Below are 12345 nucleotides of genomic sequence, written 5' to 3' on the forward strand. Positions count from 1 at the left end.
ACCTGAGCAGAGAGCCCAAGGCCTGATATCTGGGGGACTCTGGGGTGCAGGACAAGGAGGCCCAGTCCCCCCACATGGGATGGTGGCTGTGGGGTGGGGGCAGTCCTGACTGAAGCAATTTACCCCCCCATCCCCCCTCCGATCAGGGGAGCTGCTGAGCTTGTCAGTTTCACTTCCCTCCCCCACACTTGACATGGAAAAGGGGAAACTGCTTGTGACCTTTTCAACATGGCCCTGCTGCCAGCCGGGGCCGCGGGTCGGGAGTGAGGGGCACCGGCAGGGCTGGGGGGCCCAGGGCTGGGCTGGCAGGGGCTGCGGGTCGGGAGTGAGGGGCACCGGCAGGGCTGGGCTGGCAGGGGCTGCGGGTCGGGAGTGAGGGGCACCGGCAGGGCTGGGGGGCCCAGGGCTGGGCTGGCGGGGGCTGCGGGTCGGGAGTGAGGGGCACCGGCAGGGCTGGGGGGCCCAGGGCTGGGCTGGCGGGGGCTGCGGGTCGGGAGTGAGGGGCACCGGCAGGGCTGGGGGGCCCAGGGCTGGGCTGGCAGGGGCTGCGGGTCGGGAGTGAGGGGCACCGGCAGGGCTGGGGGGCCCAAGGCCGGGCTGGCAGGGGCTGTGGGTCGGGAGTGAGGGGCACCGGCAGAGTGGGGGAGGGGCACACTCCCATGCCCCCTCCTCGGGCCCGGCGCCCAGGCCAGGACCCTCCCTCCCGTTCCCAGGCTCCTGTGGCAGGCGTGGGGGGGGCTGGGGGGCTGGGCCGAGCCTGGCAGCCACCCGCAGCCGCAGTAGAATCAAGCCCTTGTGTGTCTCTGGCACGTCCCGCCAGCCGCTGCCAGGGCCAGGGCCGCAGGCGTTTCCAGTCCTCGGACCCCAGTGTTGGGCCCAGAGAGACGTGACCCGAGCGAGGCCCAGACACCCCCTGGCGACAGCCAGGCCCCCCAGCCCCTGGCCAGTCATCGATCCCATACCCCTCCAGTACCCACCTAGCCCCCCCATCCCGCTGCACGCCCTGTATGGGGCCGGGGGTCCCCCAGCGTGGGGGGTGGACACAGCCTGCGGGGTGCTGTGCTGGGTATGCTGCCCCCCCGGCTTTGCCAGTGCCCCTCACGCCTGCCCCCCAGCCCCTGCTAGCCCAGCCCTGAGCCCCCCCCACCCCTACCCCTGAGCTCGGCTGATGTCCCAAGGCCTCCCCAGTGCCCACCTTAGCCCTTGACTGGCGGGCGGTCGGGGCGGGGGGGCAGCCCTGAGCCAACCCCTTTGTGCCCGGAAAGCTGCAAGGGGGTCCCTGGATAACCAGACCCCCCCCGCCCCCAGAGGTGGCTGCATCTCAGCGGCGGGCGAGTGCACCAGGATTAACAAACAGGACGCTCCGAGGGGCCCCCCCTGCGTCACCAGCAGCCGCGGGCCTGGCCGGGACCGGGACCGTTTCCTGGGCAAGTCGTAAACATTCCCCGTGGCGTCAGGCTCCCGGCTGGGGGGCTCGGCTCAGCCTGGGCTGACGCTGGGGACGTGAGGTACGCGGCTGCTCAGGACGCCCCCCAGGGGCTGTGCACGCAGGACTCCCTCGCCCAGGCGTCCAGATGCAGCCACCTCTGGGGTGGGGCTCAGCAGCCCTGAGCAGAGCCCAGCAACGGGGGCGGGGGGCAGAATCCAGCTCTGAGGGGCAGTGGGGGAGGAGATGTCTGGAGGCGGAGTCACACCCAGTGGGCGGAGCTATGCAGTCGGCAATGAGCAGAGCCACCTGGCACGCGCCCCCGCCCAGCCAAGGTGGTAGAGCCCAACGTGGGCTCCCCTCTTGAGGAGGTGGGGTTAGGGGTCAGGAGGCGGAGCCATGTGGTGGGTGGGAGGAGTCAGGTCAAATGGGCGGGGTCACAGTACACACAGGCTCCGCCCCCTGGGGCTGCCAAGCCAATACCCAATCAATGGTGGAAGAGAAAGCAGGACCTGCTAGTGAGGAGGCGGAGCCATGTTGCACGAGGGGGCGGGGCCACACTTCTAGCCACGCCCATTCCCACGGTGCTCAGTTCACACAGTCTCCGCCCTTCGACGTGTCCTCCACTGGCCTTCGACTCAGGTTGCCATGGCGCCCCCTGGCCCCGCCCCTCGGTTTGAATTAAAGCGACGGCGCGACCCGTTAATCCAGCAGGGGGCATCTGATCATTTTTAACTCGATGCCCGCCCCCCAAACCCCCCCCCCGAGGATTTTCGATCGAACCAACAGCAAAACGAAACCTCGTTAAATAATTCTCTTTTTCTTTTTTAAATTACAAAAAATTCAAGATTTTCACCCAAAAACACTGAGGGAATTTACAAAAAAAATTATTAATAATAATAATAATAATAAGAGAAACTCCAAGTCCAAACCCCCCTAGTTCCCCCCCCCATGACCCCCCTGCCCCGTTCTCTGCGGTGCGGGGGGGCAGTGAGTCCGTGGGTCTCGGCCTCGCCCCGCCGGCGCCCGGGCGATCAGCTGCACTTGCAGGAGCTGACGATCATGTTGGAGAGCTGCTCCACCTTGGGCTTGCGACCCACGTAGTAGACGATGGGCAGGGGCGCCAGGGCCTGGGGGACGCAGCAGGGCGCGGCCGAGGCGCCCGGGTTGTGCTGGTTGTACAATGCCAGGACCTGCGGAGAAACAGCCCCCGGTTCCGTATCTGTCCGGGGACAAGCTGGCCCCCGGGGGTGGGAGCGGGAGAGGGGGCCTGTCCCCCCGAGGGAGGGGGCCGGGTGCTTGGTGCTGGGCTCATGCCAGCCTGGAGGGGCTGGAGGGTGCCGGGGCGCCTGGATCCTGGGGAGGCCGACCCCACGCCGGGCTGGGGGGACGGGGCAGCAGTAGGTTGGGGGCAGCCGGCAGCTTGAGGTGAGCTGGGAGGGGCCGTCGGGCCCCAGAACCCCCACCAAGGTCCACACTGGGCTAATCAGCTCCTGACTGGGCTTCCCTGTCTGCCTACCCAGGCACCCTGGCTCCCAGCCCCCGCCCGGCTCTAACCACTAGACCCCACTCCCCTCCCAGAGCCAGGGATAGAACCCAGGCGTCCTGGCTCCCAGCCCCCCTGCTCTAATCACTACCCCCCCTCCCCTCCCCTCCCAGAGCCAGGGAGAGAACCCAGGCGTCCTGGCTCCCATCCCCACTGCTCTAACCACTAGCCCCCTCTCCCAGAACTGGGGACAGAACCCAGGCGTCCGGGCTCCCAGCCCCTCCCCCGGCACCCCCACCTTGCTGTATTGGGTGTCGGAGCTCCAGATGTAGGGGCAGGGGCCCATGCAGAAGTTGGCCATGTAGCCCTTGGGCTCGTGGATCCACTTCCACTGCAGGTCCTTGCGGAAGTCGATGTAGAGGGGCCGCACGCAGCAATTCTTCTCCTCCGTCCTGCCGGGGGCAGAGCCGTCAGGGCACCGCTACAACACAGCCAACCCAGGGGAGGCAGCCAGAGCCCGGAGAGAACCCAGGAGTCCTGGCTCCCAGCCCCACCACTCTCACCCCTAGACCCCACTGCCCTCCCAGAGCCCGGAGAGAACCCAGGAGTCCTGGCTCCCAGCCCCCCTGCTCTCACCCCTAGACCCCACTGCCCTCCCAGAGCCCGGAGAGAACCCAGGAGTCCTGGCTCCCAGCCCCACCGCTCTCACCCCTAGACCCCACTGCCCTCCCAGAGCCAGGAGAGAACCCAGGAGTCCTGGCTCCCAGCCCCACTGCTCTCACCCCTAGACCCCACTGCCCTCCCAGAGCCCGGAGAGAACCCAGGAGTCCTGGCTCCCAGCCCCACCGCTCTCACCCCTAGACCCCACTGCCCTCCCAGAGCCGGGAGAGAACCCAGGAGTCCTGGCTCCCAGCCCCACCGCTCTCACCCCTAGACCCCACTGCCCTCCCAGAGCCGCGCCCCCCCCCACAACACCCCCCGGCAGCATCCCCTCCCCGGGAGCCTGGGTGCCCCCGTCCAGGCCGCAGCTCACCCGAAGCAGTAGTCGGTGTCCAGCGCCCGGCGGTGGCGCGAGCTGTGTAGGTGGCTGGCGTGCTCCAGGGGTGTGGACATCACCAGCACGTAGGGCACCTTCTGGGCCGTGGAGGAGACGGTGCCCAGGTCCCCCCGCCTCTGGTCAAAGCCTTCAGGGAGCAGACACCCCGTTAGCGGCGTGCATATGGGGGGTTCCCCAAGCTCTGCCCCAGGGCGAGGGCACACTGGCTGGGGGAGGAGGGCTGGGGCCCACACCTGGGGGGAACTGGAGGACGGACCCGTCGGCCCAGCCAGGGAGCCTGGCAGCTGGCAGGCGAGTCCTGGCCTGAGACTGGAACACGCCAGCCCAGGGCCTCAGGCCGATACCCAGGGACCAAGGGCAGCAGGGGCAGGGGAGGGGGCGTCTCCCTGTGCAGGAGGAAACTGAGGCACACAGGGAATTGCCTGGCTACCACCCCCTGCTTTATCCACTAGACCCCACTCCCCTTCCAGAGCCGGGATAGAACCCAGGCGTCCTACCGTCTATGGTCACTTTCAGTTCCTCACAGGTGTCCTCGCAGGAGCAGTGAACGCTGAGTTTAAAGATCTCCAGCGGCTCTGAAACAGACCAACGGGGTGAGATTCCCGGCAGCACAACCAGTCCTCAATGTTCCGCCTCCGTGCACAAACCAGGAAATCCCCACCCCCCTCCCAAGGCGGGGGAGAGAACCCAGGAGTCCTGGCTCCCAGACCCCCCCTGCTCTAACCACTAGACCCCACTCCCCTCCCAGAGCTGGGATAGAACCCAGGAGTCCTGGCTCCCTGACGCCTCAGCTCTAACCCACCAGACCCGCTGCGCTGTGGCTGTTCTCTGCCCCCAGAGCCCCCAGGAGGCACAGCACAAGTTGGAGCAGCCCGGAGGCAGCTCTAAGTGACACTGGGAAACAACGGGGGCAGGGTAACCCCCCAGTGCAGGGATGGGGGACCTCGAGGGGATGGGGAAGGACAGGACACTGTGCCGGGTGCAGGCTGCAGGGGCCCCGGGGGGAGCTGGGTGCCCAGGAAGCAGCGGGGGACATGGTGTGCCCCGGATCGGGGCCCCCCCCCTCACCTTGGCCATTCAGCCACTGGCGGACCACCTCGGTGACATCGAAGGCCAGCCACTCCTCCTCGGGCGCCCGCCCCACGGCGCGACTGTCCAGGTAGCGCCAGGACCTGTTCCCGTAGTGCTGGGGGGAGACGGGTGTGAGCCAGCGCACCAGGGGAGAGATGCCCTCCCCGGCCACAGTCTGCCCCATGGAGCCCCGCCTACCCCCAGCCTGCCCCACAGGCCCCACCCACCTGTTCTCCACCCTCCATCCACAACCCACTTCACCTCCTCTAGCCCCGCCCTCCCTGGTTTCACCCCACCAACAATCCACGCTGCCCCACCCCATTCTTCTAACCCCGCCCTCTGTGGCCTGGCCCCGCCCGTCTCCTGTAGCCCCGCCCGTCTCCTGTAGCCCCGCCCTCTCTGGTCTAGCCCCGCCCTCTCTGGTCTAGCCCCGCCCACAACCCACGCTGCCTCCCCGGCCCCGGGGGCCCCGTGCACCTGGTACAGCTCCACTCGCTGCTCCGTGCCCGGCTTCTGCAGCATGCGCAGCTCGGCCCGGTGCAGCAGGGCCTCGCTGCTGATCTGCGCCCGCACCTGCGAGGCGTTGAAGAGGAAGAAGGTGCGCTGGTCGGTCTTGCCCCAGCCCTTGTAGCTGTCTGCGGGGGGGGACAGGGCGTGAGCGCGCAGCGCGGTGCCCCCTTGGGCGCCTCCTTTCACCCGAAATACCCCGGCCAGGCCCTGCCGCGGGTTGCCACGAGGCTGCCCAAAGGGGGCGGAGGAGCCAAGCGAAGGGGCCGAACCCCGGCGGCAGCTTCGAGCCGCTCAGCGTCAGTCAGAGGAGAGCCCAGGGGAGGAAACGCCAAGAAAGGTCTGGGGTGGTCACAGCCTGAAACGGACCTATCCCCAGCTGGCTGCAAGCTTGGGCCCGATCCCGACCCCCCGACCAGTGGAGCCAGGCCCACCCCAGAGGTGGCCGCATCTCTGCACCGGGCGAGGGGTCCCCGGATAAACTGCTCCCGCGCCCCACCCCAGAGGTGGCCGCATCTCTGCACCGGGCGAGGGGTCCCCGGATAAACTGCTCCCGCGCCCCACCCCAGAGGTGGCCGCATCTCTGCACCGGGCGAGGGGTCCCCGGATAAACTGCTCCCGCGCCCCACCCCAGAGGTGGCTGCGTCCCCGCACTGGGATGGGGGGCCCTGTGTGTCGAGGCACGGTGCCTGTGGGGGGCAGGTCTCAGGGGCCCCCGGTTCCCAGATCATTCCAGCGCCGGTCTCAGCCCTGTGGCTCTGGCTGCATTATTCAGAGGCCCGTGACCTCGGCTCTTTGCAGCCCCCCCAGGACTCATGCCACAGCTCCCAGCTGCCCCCCCGCCCGGCTCCTGTCCCCTTTGCGAGGAGGAAGCTGGGAGGGGCTGGAGCCACCCGACCAATCGGATTTTAGTCTCATGGGAGGAGGCGGGGTTAACTGCCCATGCCCCCCACTCTGCCCCAGCCACCTGCTCATGGGAAGTGTTAACTCTGGAGCGGAGTGGTGGGGAGAACCGCCCACATGGGACTCAGCACCTGACGCCTCGTTACCACGGAGCACTAATCACCCCAGCGCTACGTGGCACGAACCCCCCGTGCTCAACAGTGGCCCGCAGCTGATCGGACACGCTGGGCACCCCGGAACGGCCGGCTAGCAACTCTCAGGTGGTTTCTTGTTTTCCCCTTTTTGGCCCGGACGGCGAGTTTTCAGCCAATCGATGAAATCAAAATACAGCTGGGAGGGGAACCCCCCCCCCCGACAGCAAGAAACGGGGCCACGGGACATCGGGGTGAACAAACCCTCCCCCCCCCGGGTCAGGGCCTTGCAGGGATCGCAGAGGGAATGTAACGTGGGGGGGCTATTTTAAGCACCTGGCCATGATCCCCCCCAGCCATGTGCTCTGCTCCGTGCCCCCGCATATGCACCCGCCACGTTCCCCTCACCTCTTGGCCTCGTGCCCCCCCCATACACAGCCCCCCGCCATGTCCACTCCAGGCCTCACTCTGCCTGACCCCCCTATGCCCCCAGCACGTCCTCCCCTCCCCGGCCCTTTGCCTCTCCCTCTCCCCATGCCCCCCCGCCACACCCTGCCACGCTCTGCCCCCCCCAGACACCCCCGGGATTTGTGCTGTTTCCTGCCCCCCCAACGTCTTCCCCCCCCCCTCCCGCCAGTGGCCCAGCTGGTGTTTTTACAGCGGGAAGAGGTTATTTTAAGCCATTTTCCCTTTGGCTCCAAGGGGCTTTTGACTCCGTCCACTCCCCCCCCCCAGGTCTGGCCAGGCCGATCCCGGCAACCTCCGAGGCCCAAACAAACAGCACTCGGGGTGGGGGTGGGGGTCCCGCGCACTGGGGGGGCTATAAGAGATTAATGGGATTGGGGGGTTGATGGAGCGGGAAAGAGGAAAGCGAAGCGAAAAGAAAGTGATGGAGAAAAGGAAAGGAAAGAAAGAATGAAAAGTCGGAGCAAATGAAGAGGAATGAAAAAGGGGGACCCGACGGGGGAACCGACGGCCAGAACGAATGCAAAGCCGGAAGGGAAGAAGGAAGGAAGGAAGGGGGGAGGGAGGGAGGAAGGAAGGAAGGAAGGAAGGGGGGAGGGAGGGAAGGATGCAGGGCAGGAAAGAGCGAGAAGCCAGGGAATGACAAAGCTGCAGGGGGGCTGGGGGGTCTTAGTCCTGGAGCCATTTGACATGTTCCCCCCTCCAGCTAGGGGTGGGGCTGGCACAGAGGAGCTGGCAAGGCGGACGGGGGCCACGGCTGAGGGGTGGGGGCACTGGGCTGGAACCCAGGAGAGCTGCATTTAATCCCCAGCTCTGCCCCAAGTGTCCATGGGTGAGTCCCTGGGCCCAGCTCCCAGCTGGGGCTCAAACCCCTGCCTGTCCCTGAGCTCGCCAGCACCTGGCACCGCTCTAAGCACGGGACCCCCCCTCCTCTCCCAGAGCCAGGGAAAGAACCCAGGAGTCCTGGCTCCCAGCCCCCCCTGCTCTAACCACTGGACCCCCCTCCCCTCCCAGAGCCAGGGAGAGAACCCAGGAGTTACAGCTGGGAGGCTGGGAGCCAGGATGCCTGGGTGGCTGGCTGGGTGAGCGGCCTTCCCCGCTCTGACCGTCACTTTCCCAGCATGTGCTGGAGGGGCAGAGGGTCAGGCCACGCTCAGCGCCAGACAGACCCGACAGGGCCTGGCTGGAAGGTGTCTAATCCCACCTGTCCTGTGCGGGGCGGATTTGAGGTCAGACCCCTGCCTTTGCCACGAGCCCCAGGGCCCACTGAGAACAGCTTGCCTGTGCCCATGAAATCCCCACCTACTTCAGGGTAAGTGAGCCCCAATTTCACAGGCACTGGTGGGAAACTGAGGCACAGACCAGGTGAAGTGACCTGCCCAAGATCCCCCAGCAAATCAGTGGCAGAGCCAGGGATCGGTCCCAGGGGTCCTGGCTTCCAGGTCCCCTGCTCTAACCCCTAGACCCCACTCCCCTCTCAGGGATCCTCATCCTAAGGAATCCTCTGCCTTCCCAGGACTCAGTGCAGAGTCCCAGCCCGGCCAGAGGCAGAACCCAGGAGTCCGGGCCCCCGGACCCGCTGCCTCGCCCGGAGATACTGCTGTTGCGGTTATTGGCGGTTTCAGCTCTGGACACACCGACCCCTTCTCTGCCCCTCACCCCCCCGTGGCCCTTCTGGCCAATCTGCAGCGCACACAAGCCAGGCGGACCCCTCCTCTGCCCCCTGCCCCAGCTCACCCCCAGTGGGCCTCCGGGTTACTGTGGAGTGTGCACGGGCCAGGCTGACCCCTCCTCTGACCCCCCCCCCGGTGCGAGGGGGCCCAGATCTCGGTCGGGGTCTGGGCAGTTCCCGGTGCAGCGGGGCCCAGATCTTGGTCGGGGTCTGGGCAGCGGCCGGTGCGGCGGGGCCCAGATCTCGGTTGGGGTCTGGGCAGCGCCCGGCGCGGCAGGGCCCGGATCTCGGTCGGGGTCTGGGCAGCGCCCGGTGCGGCGGGGCCCGGATCTCGGTTGGGGTCTGGGCAGCGCCCGGCGCAGTGGTGCCCTGGCTGGGGTTGAGGCTTCTGGGTGCTCACCTCCCATATCAACAATATCCCTAGGCCCTTCCTTGGGAGCACAGACGCTGGCATCCGGCTCTGACTTGGCAGACACATCCCTGTTATTGAAAGCCAAAAAGCACCCGTCTGCCAGGGCTGGATGGTGGAGCCAGGGGAGGGGGGGGGGATCCCCTTTGCGTCTGTGGAAAGCCGCCCCTCCCATGGCTGAGCCCCCTCCTCCCCCCCCAGGGCCCGTGGAGCCAGCAGCCGACTGGGGCAGGCCCAGGCTGTAATGACGGGCGGGAAGTTCCCCTCTGAGCCACGGCCCCAGGGCTAGGCTGGGCCATTTCACCACCGCGGCGCGGGGAGACAAGACGCTCCGGGCCATGACAAGCTCCAGCAGAGGAACCAGACGCCTTCCCCTGAGCAAGCCGCTCCCGGGGCCAGAAATGGGATTTGGGGCAGGGCGGCAGCTGGGAACTGCTGATTCGGAGGCAGCCAAGTGGCTGGGCCGCGGGACTAGGGCAAGAAAAGAATTCGGGACGTAGCAATAGTCAGAGCAGGGGCCCGTCTACCCCGGTATCCCGTCTGCTGCAGCCGCTTCAGGGGAAGGCGCAAGGGACTTCCCCGGCTGGACGCAGACGGGATAACCTGCCCAAAAGGGACTGGGGGTGACTGGCTGGTTCAGGCCCTGGCGCGTGGGGGCCTCTTGCCCAGCCCAGATTCTCCGCTCCGTTTTAACCCTTGCTGTTCCCTCTCGGGATGGTCTCATTCTCTGCCGCAAAGCCCAGCTGGGCACAACTCCCGGCCCCAAAGAGACCTAGTGGCAGTGAGTTCCACCAGCTAATCCTGCTTTGGGGGAGGGAACTTGGCACCAGAGAGGCCCATGGGGTCTCAGCTCCCCCACTCTGCAGGGGGAGGGGTTGAGATCGCTTTAACCCTTTACACTCTGCATTGTGGGAACCCGCCCAGCCCCAGTTACAGCAACCTCAGGGCCGCTATAATTCACGCTCTGCCCATGGGCCCTGGGGGGGGCAGGGAATACCCACTTCGCAGTGGGCTCCGGCCATACCCCGATCCACCCCCTATGCTGCGGCTGGGAGCAGAGCCCGTACGCCCGCTCCACACCACCTCGGGAGGCCCCTGTGTGGCGGGGACTCTCGGGGGCTGATCCCACCCCAGAGGAACCTGAGCGTGATTGAGAACCAGGCCCCAGATCTCAGTTGGGGTCTGGGCAGCACCCGGCACGACGGGGCCCTGATCTCGGTTGGGGTCTGGGCAGAGCCCGGCATGACGGGGCCCTGATCTCAGTCAGGGGCTCTAAGCGCTCCCATCACACACATCATAAAGAGTAATTCTATGAAGCTGAAAGGATGGAAACATTCACAACAGATTAAAAGGACATTGTTTATCCACCCCACGGCTTTAGCCTGTGGAACTCACTGTCACTGGATCCCAGTGAGGCCGAGGGCTCAGCAGGATCCAGACAGGGTGGTACATTTATGTGGAGAACGAGCAGATGCAGATGGGGAGTGCTGCGGGTCAAGCTGAACCCAGCACAGTTATGGACACTCATGCTTCAGGGCATCCGCTGACCTCTAACCAGCAGGGTCAGGAAGGGAGGTTCCCTGGGGAAAGGTTACCCATCGGTATCTAGTAGAGGCAGGATACCGGGGTAGATGGGCCCCTGCTCTGACCCAGACTGGCACTTCCCTGTGCTGCTAACTCTGCCTGGTAAGGACTCAGTGGCCACATCCAGCGTGTGCCGGGCGCAGATCTCAGGGCCCTCAGCGGATGCTTCTCCCACCATGCAGAGAGAGAACCCGAAACCCAGACACCTCAGTCCACGCACCCCCGGGAGCCCCTTCGGCACCGATGGACTGACACCAGGTGTCACCTTGGCCCCGTGAAGTCAAGGGACTCGCCTCGAGTCACGCAGGCGATCAGTGGCAGAACCAGAAATAGGACCCAGGAGTCCTGGCTTCCAGCTCCCCCCGCCCCCTAGGGCACACAGCTGGGGACAGAACCCAGGAGTCCTGGCTCCCAGGCCTAACCACTAGACCCCCCCCGCTACCCCAGGCCACACAGCCGCCCCCCCCCCATAACCACACACACACTAGACCCCACCCCACTCCCCTCCCAGAGCTGGGGACAGAACCCACCGGTCCTGGCTCCCCCCCGCCCCGGACTCTCACCGTCTTTCACCGACAGCATGGAGAACTTGTGCACCTCCTTCGCGTAGTACTCGTCCTGGGGGCTCTCGCGCAGCTTCGCCGCCTCCTGCTGGCGGGCCATGTCCCGCACCATGTCGCGGGTGCTGTTGTAGAGCGACATCACCTCCTCGGGCAGGCGCAGCAGGGCGGCGTCCCCCCCCTCCACCTGGGGCGGGCTGTCCAGCCGCAGCTTGCTGAGGATCTGCCCGCGGATGGCCTCGATCCGCTTCCTCTTCACCAGCTCCATGTTGATGGTCTTGCAGGTGGACAGGGCCTGGCTCGCCCAGAGCCGCACCAGGGCCAGCAGGAAGAGGAAGAGCGGCCCCATGGCCTGCCCCATGGCGGGGGGGCCCCTGCGGCGACAAGCAGCTTCCGGCCCGAGGCTGGGAAGTCGGCCTAGCGCCTGCCCCCGGGGATCCCGGCCCGCAGCAGCTGGAGGGAACCCCAGCGACGCCGCCGGCCGCCGGCCAGGTCCATGGGCCACGCTCCTCGGGCGAGACGGAGCCGCTCCGGGGCTCAGCCTGGCATCCGGCCCGGAGGGCGCATGGAAACGTAGGGCTGGCCGGGGGCCAGGCCAGCCGGACGGATTCCCCCCGCTCCCCGCTCGGCTCCTCGGCGCTTGCTGGGACCTGCTGGCTCCCGCAAGCTGGGGCTGGAGGCTTTTAAAGGCTTTTGCCTCTGCCCAGCCCCAGCTCCACCCAGGAAACGAGCACGGGCGGGGGGACCCGGAGCCCGGCTCCGTGTTTCACTCCCACGCCTGGCGGGGCATGGCCAGTTCCAGGGAGCTCCCCTCGCCTTCCCCTCCCCCTCCCGCCCCCTTTCTGCTCCTTGCCCTCCGCCCCCCGCTTCCACACTCCCCCCTTCCGCCTCCTCCGGCTCCCTCCCCCCGACTTCTCTCCCTCCTCTCTTCCCTCCGTCTCTCCTTCCTTCCTTCTTTCGGCCCGTCAACTTCCCCTTCTTGGCTGGCTTCTACATTCCAGCACTTCCCCTTCTCTTCTTCCCCAGCTGTCTCCTTCTCCATCCCTTCGTCACTCTCCTCCCCCCTTGCTGTCT

The 12345-nt window shown here is 66.8% G+C and overlaps 1 protein-coding gene across 1 annotated transcript; it reads right to left on the reverse strand.

The window, feature by feature from the left end:
• Positions 1–2356: 2356 nt before the first annotated feature.
• TGFB1 (transforming growth factor beta 1) lies at positions 2357–12052 on the reverse strand. The gene is made up of 7 exons (XM_084612870.1): positions 11275–12052; positions 5518–5675; positions 5038–5155; positions 4467–4544; positions 3946–4096; positions 3211–3364; positions 2357–2619 (listed from the first exon to the last, which is right to left on the reverse strand). Exons 1-7 carry the CDS (start codon positions 11630–11632, stop codon positions 2461–2463), a joined length of 1176 nt encoding a protein of 391 aa, XP_084468996.1. The 5' UTR covers positions 11633–12052; the 3' UTR covers positions 2357–2460.
• Between the last annotated feature and the right edge of the window lie 293 nt (positions 12053–12345).

The sequence above is a fragment of the Lepidochelys olivacea genome, assembly GCF_965140295.1.
Source record: "Lepidochelys olivacea isolate rLepOli2 genome assembly, chromosome: 23".
Lineage (NCBI taxonomy): Eukaryota > Metazoa > Chordata > Testudines > Cheloniidae > Lepidochelys > Lepidochelys olivacea.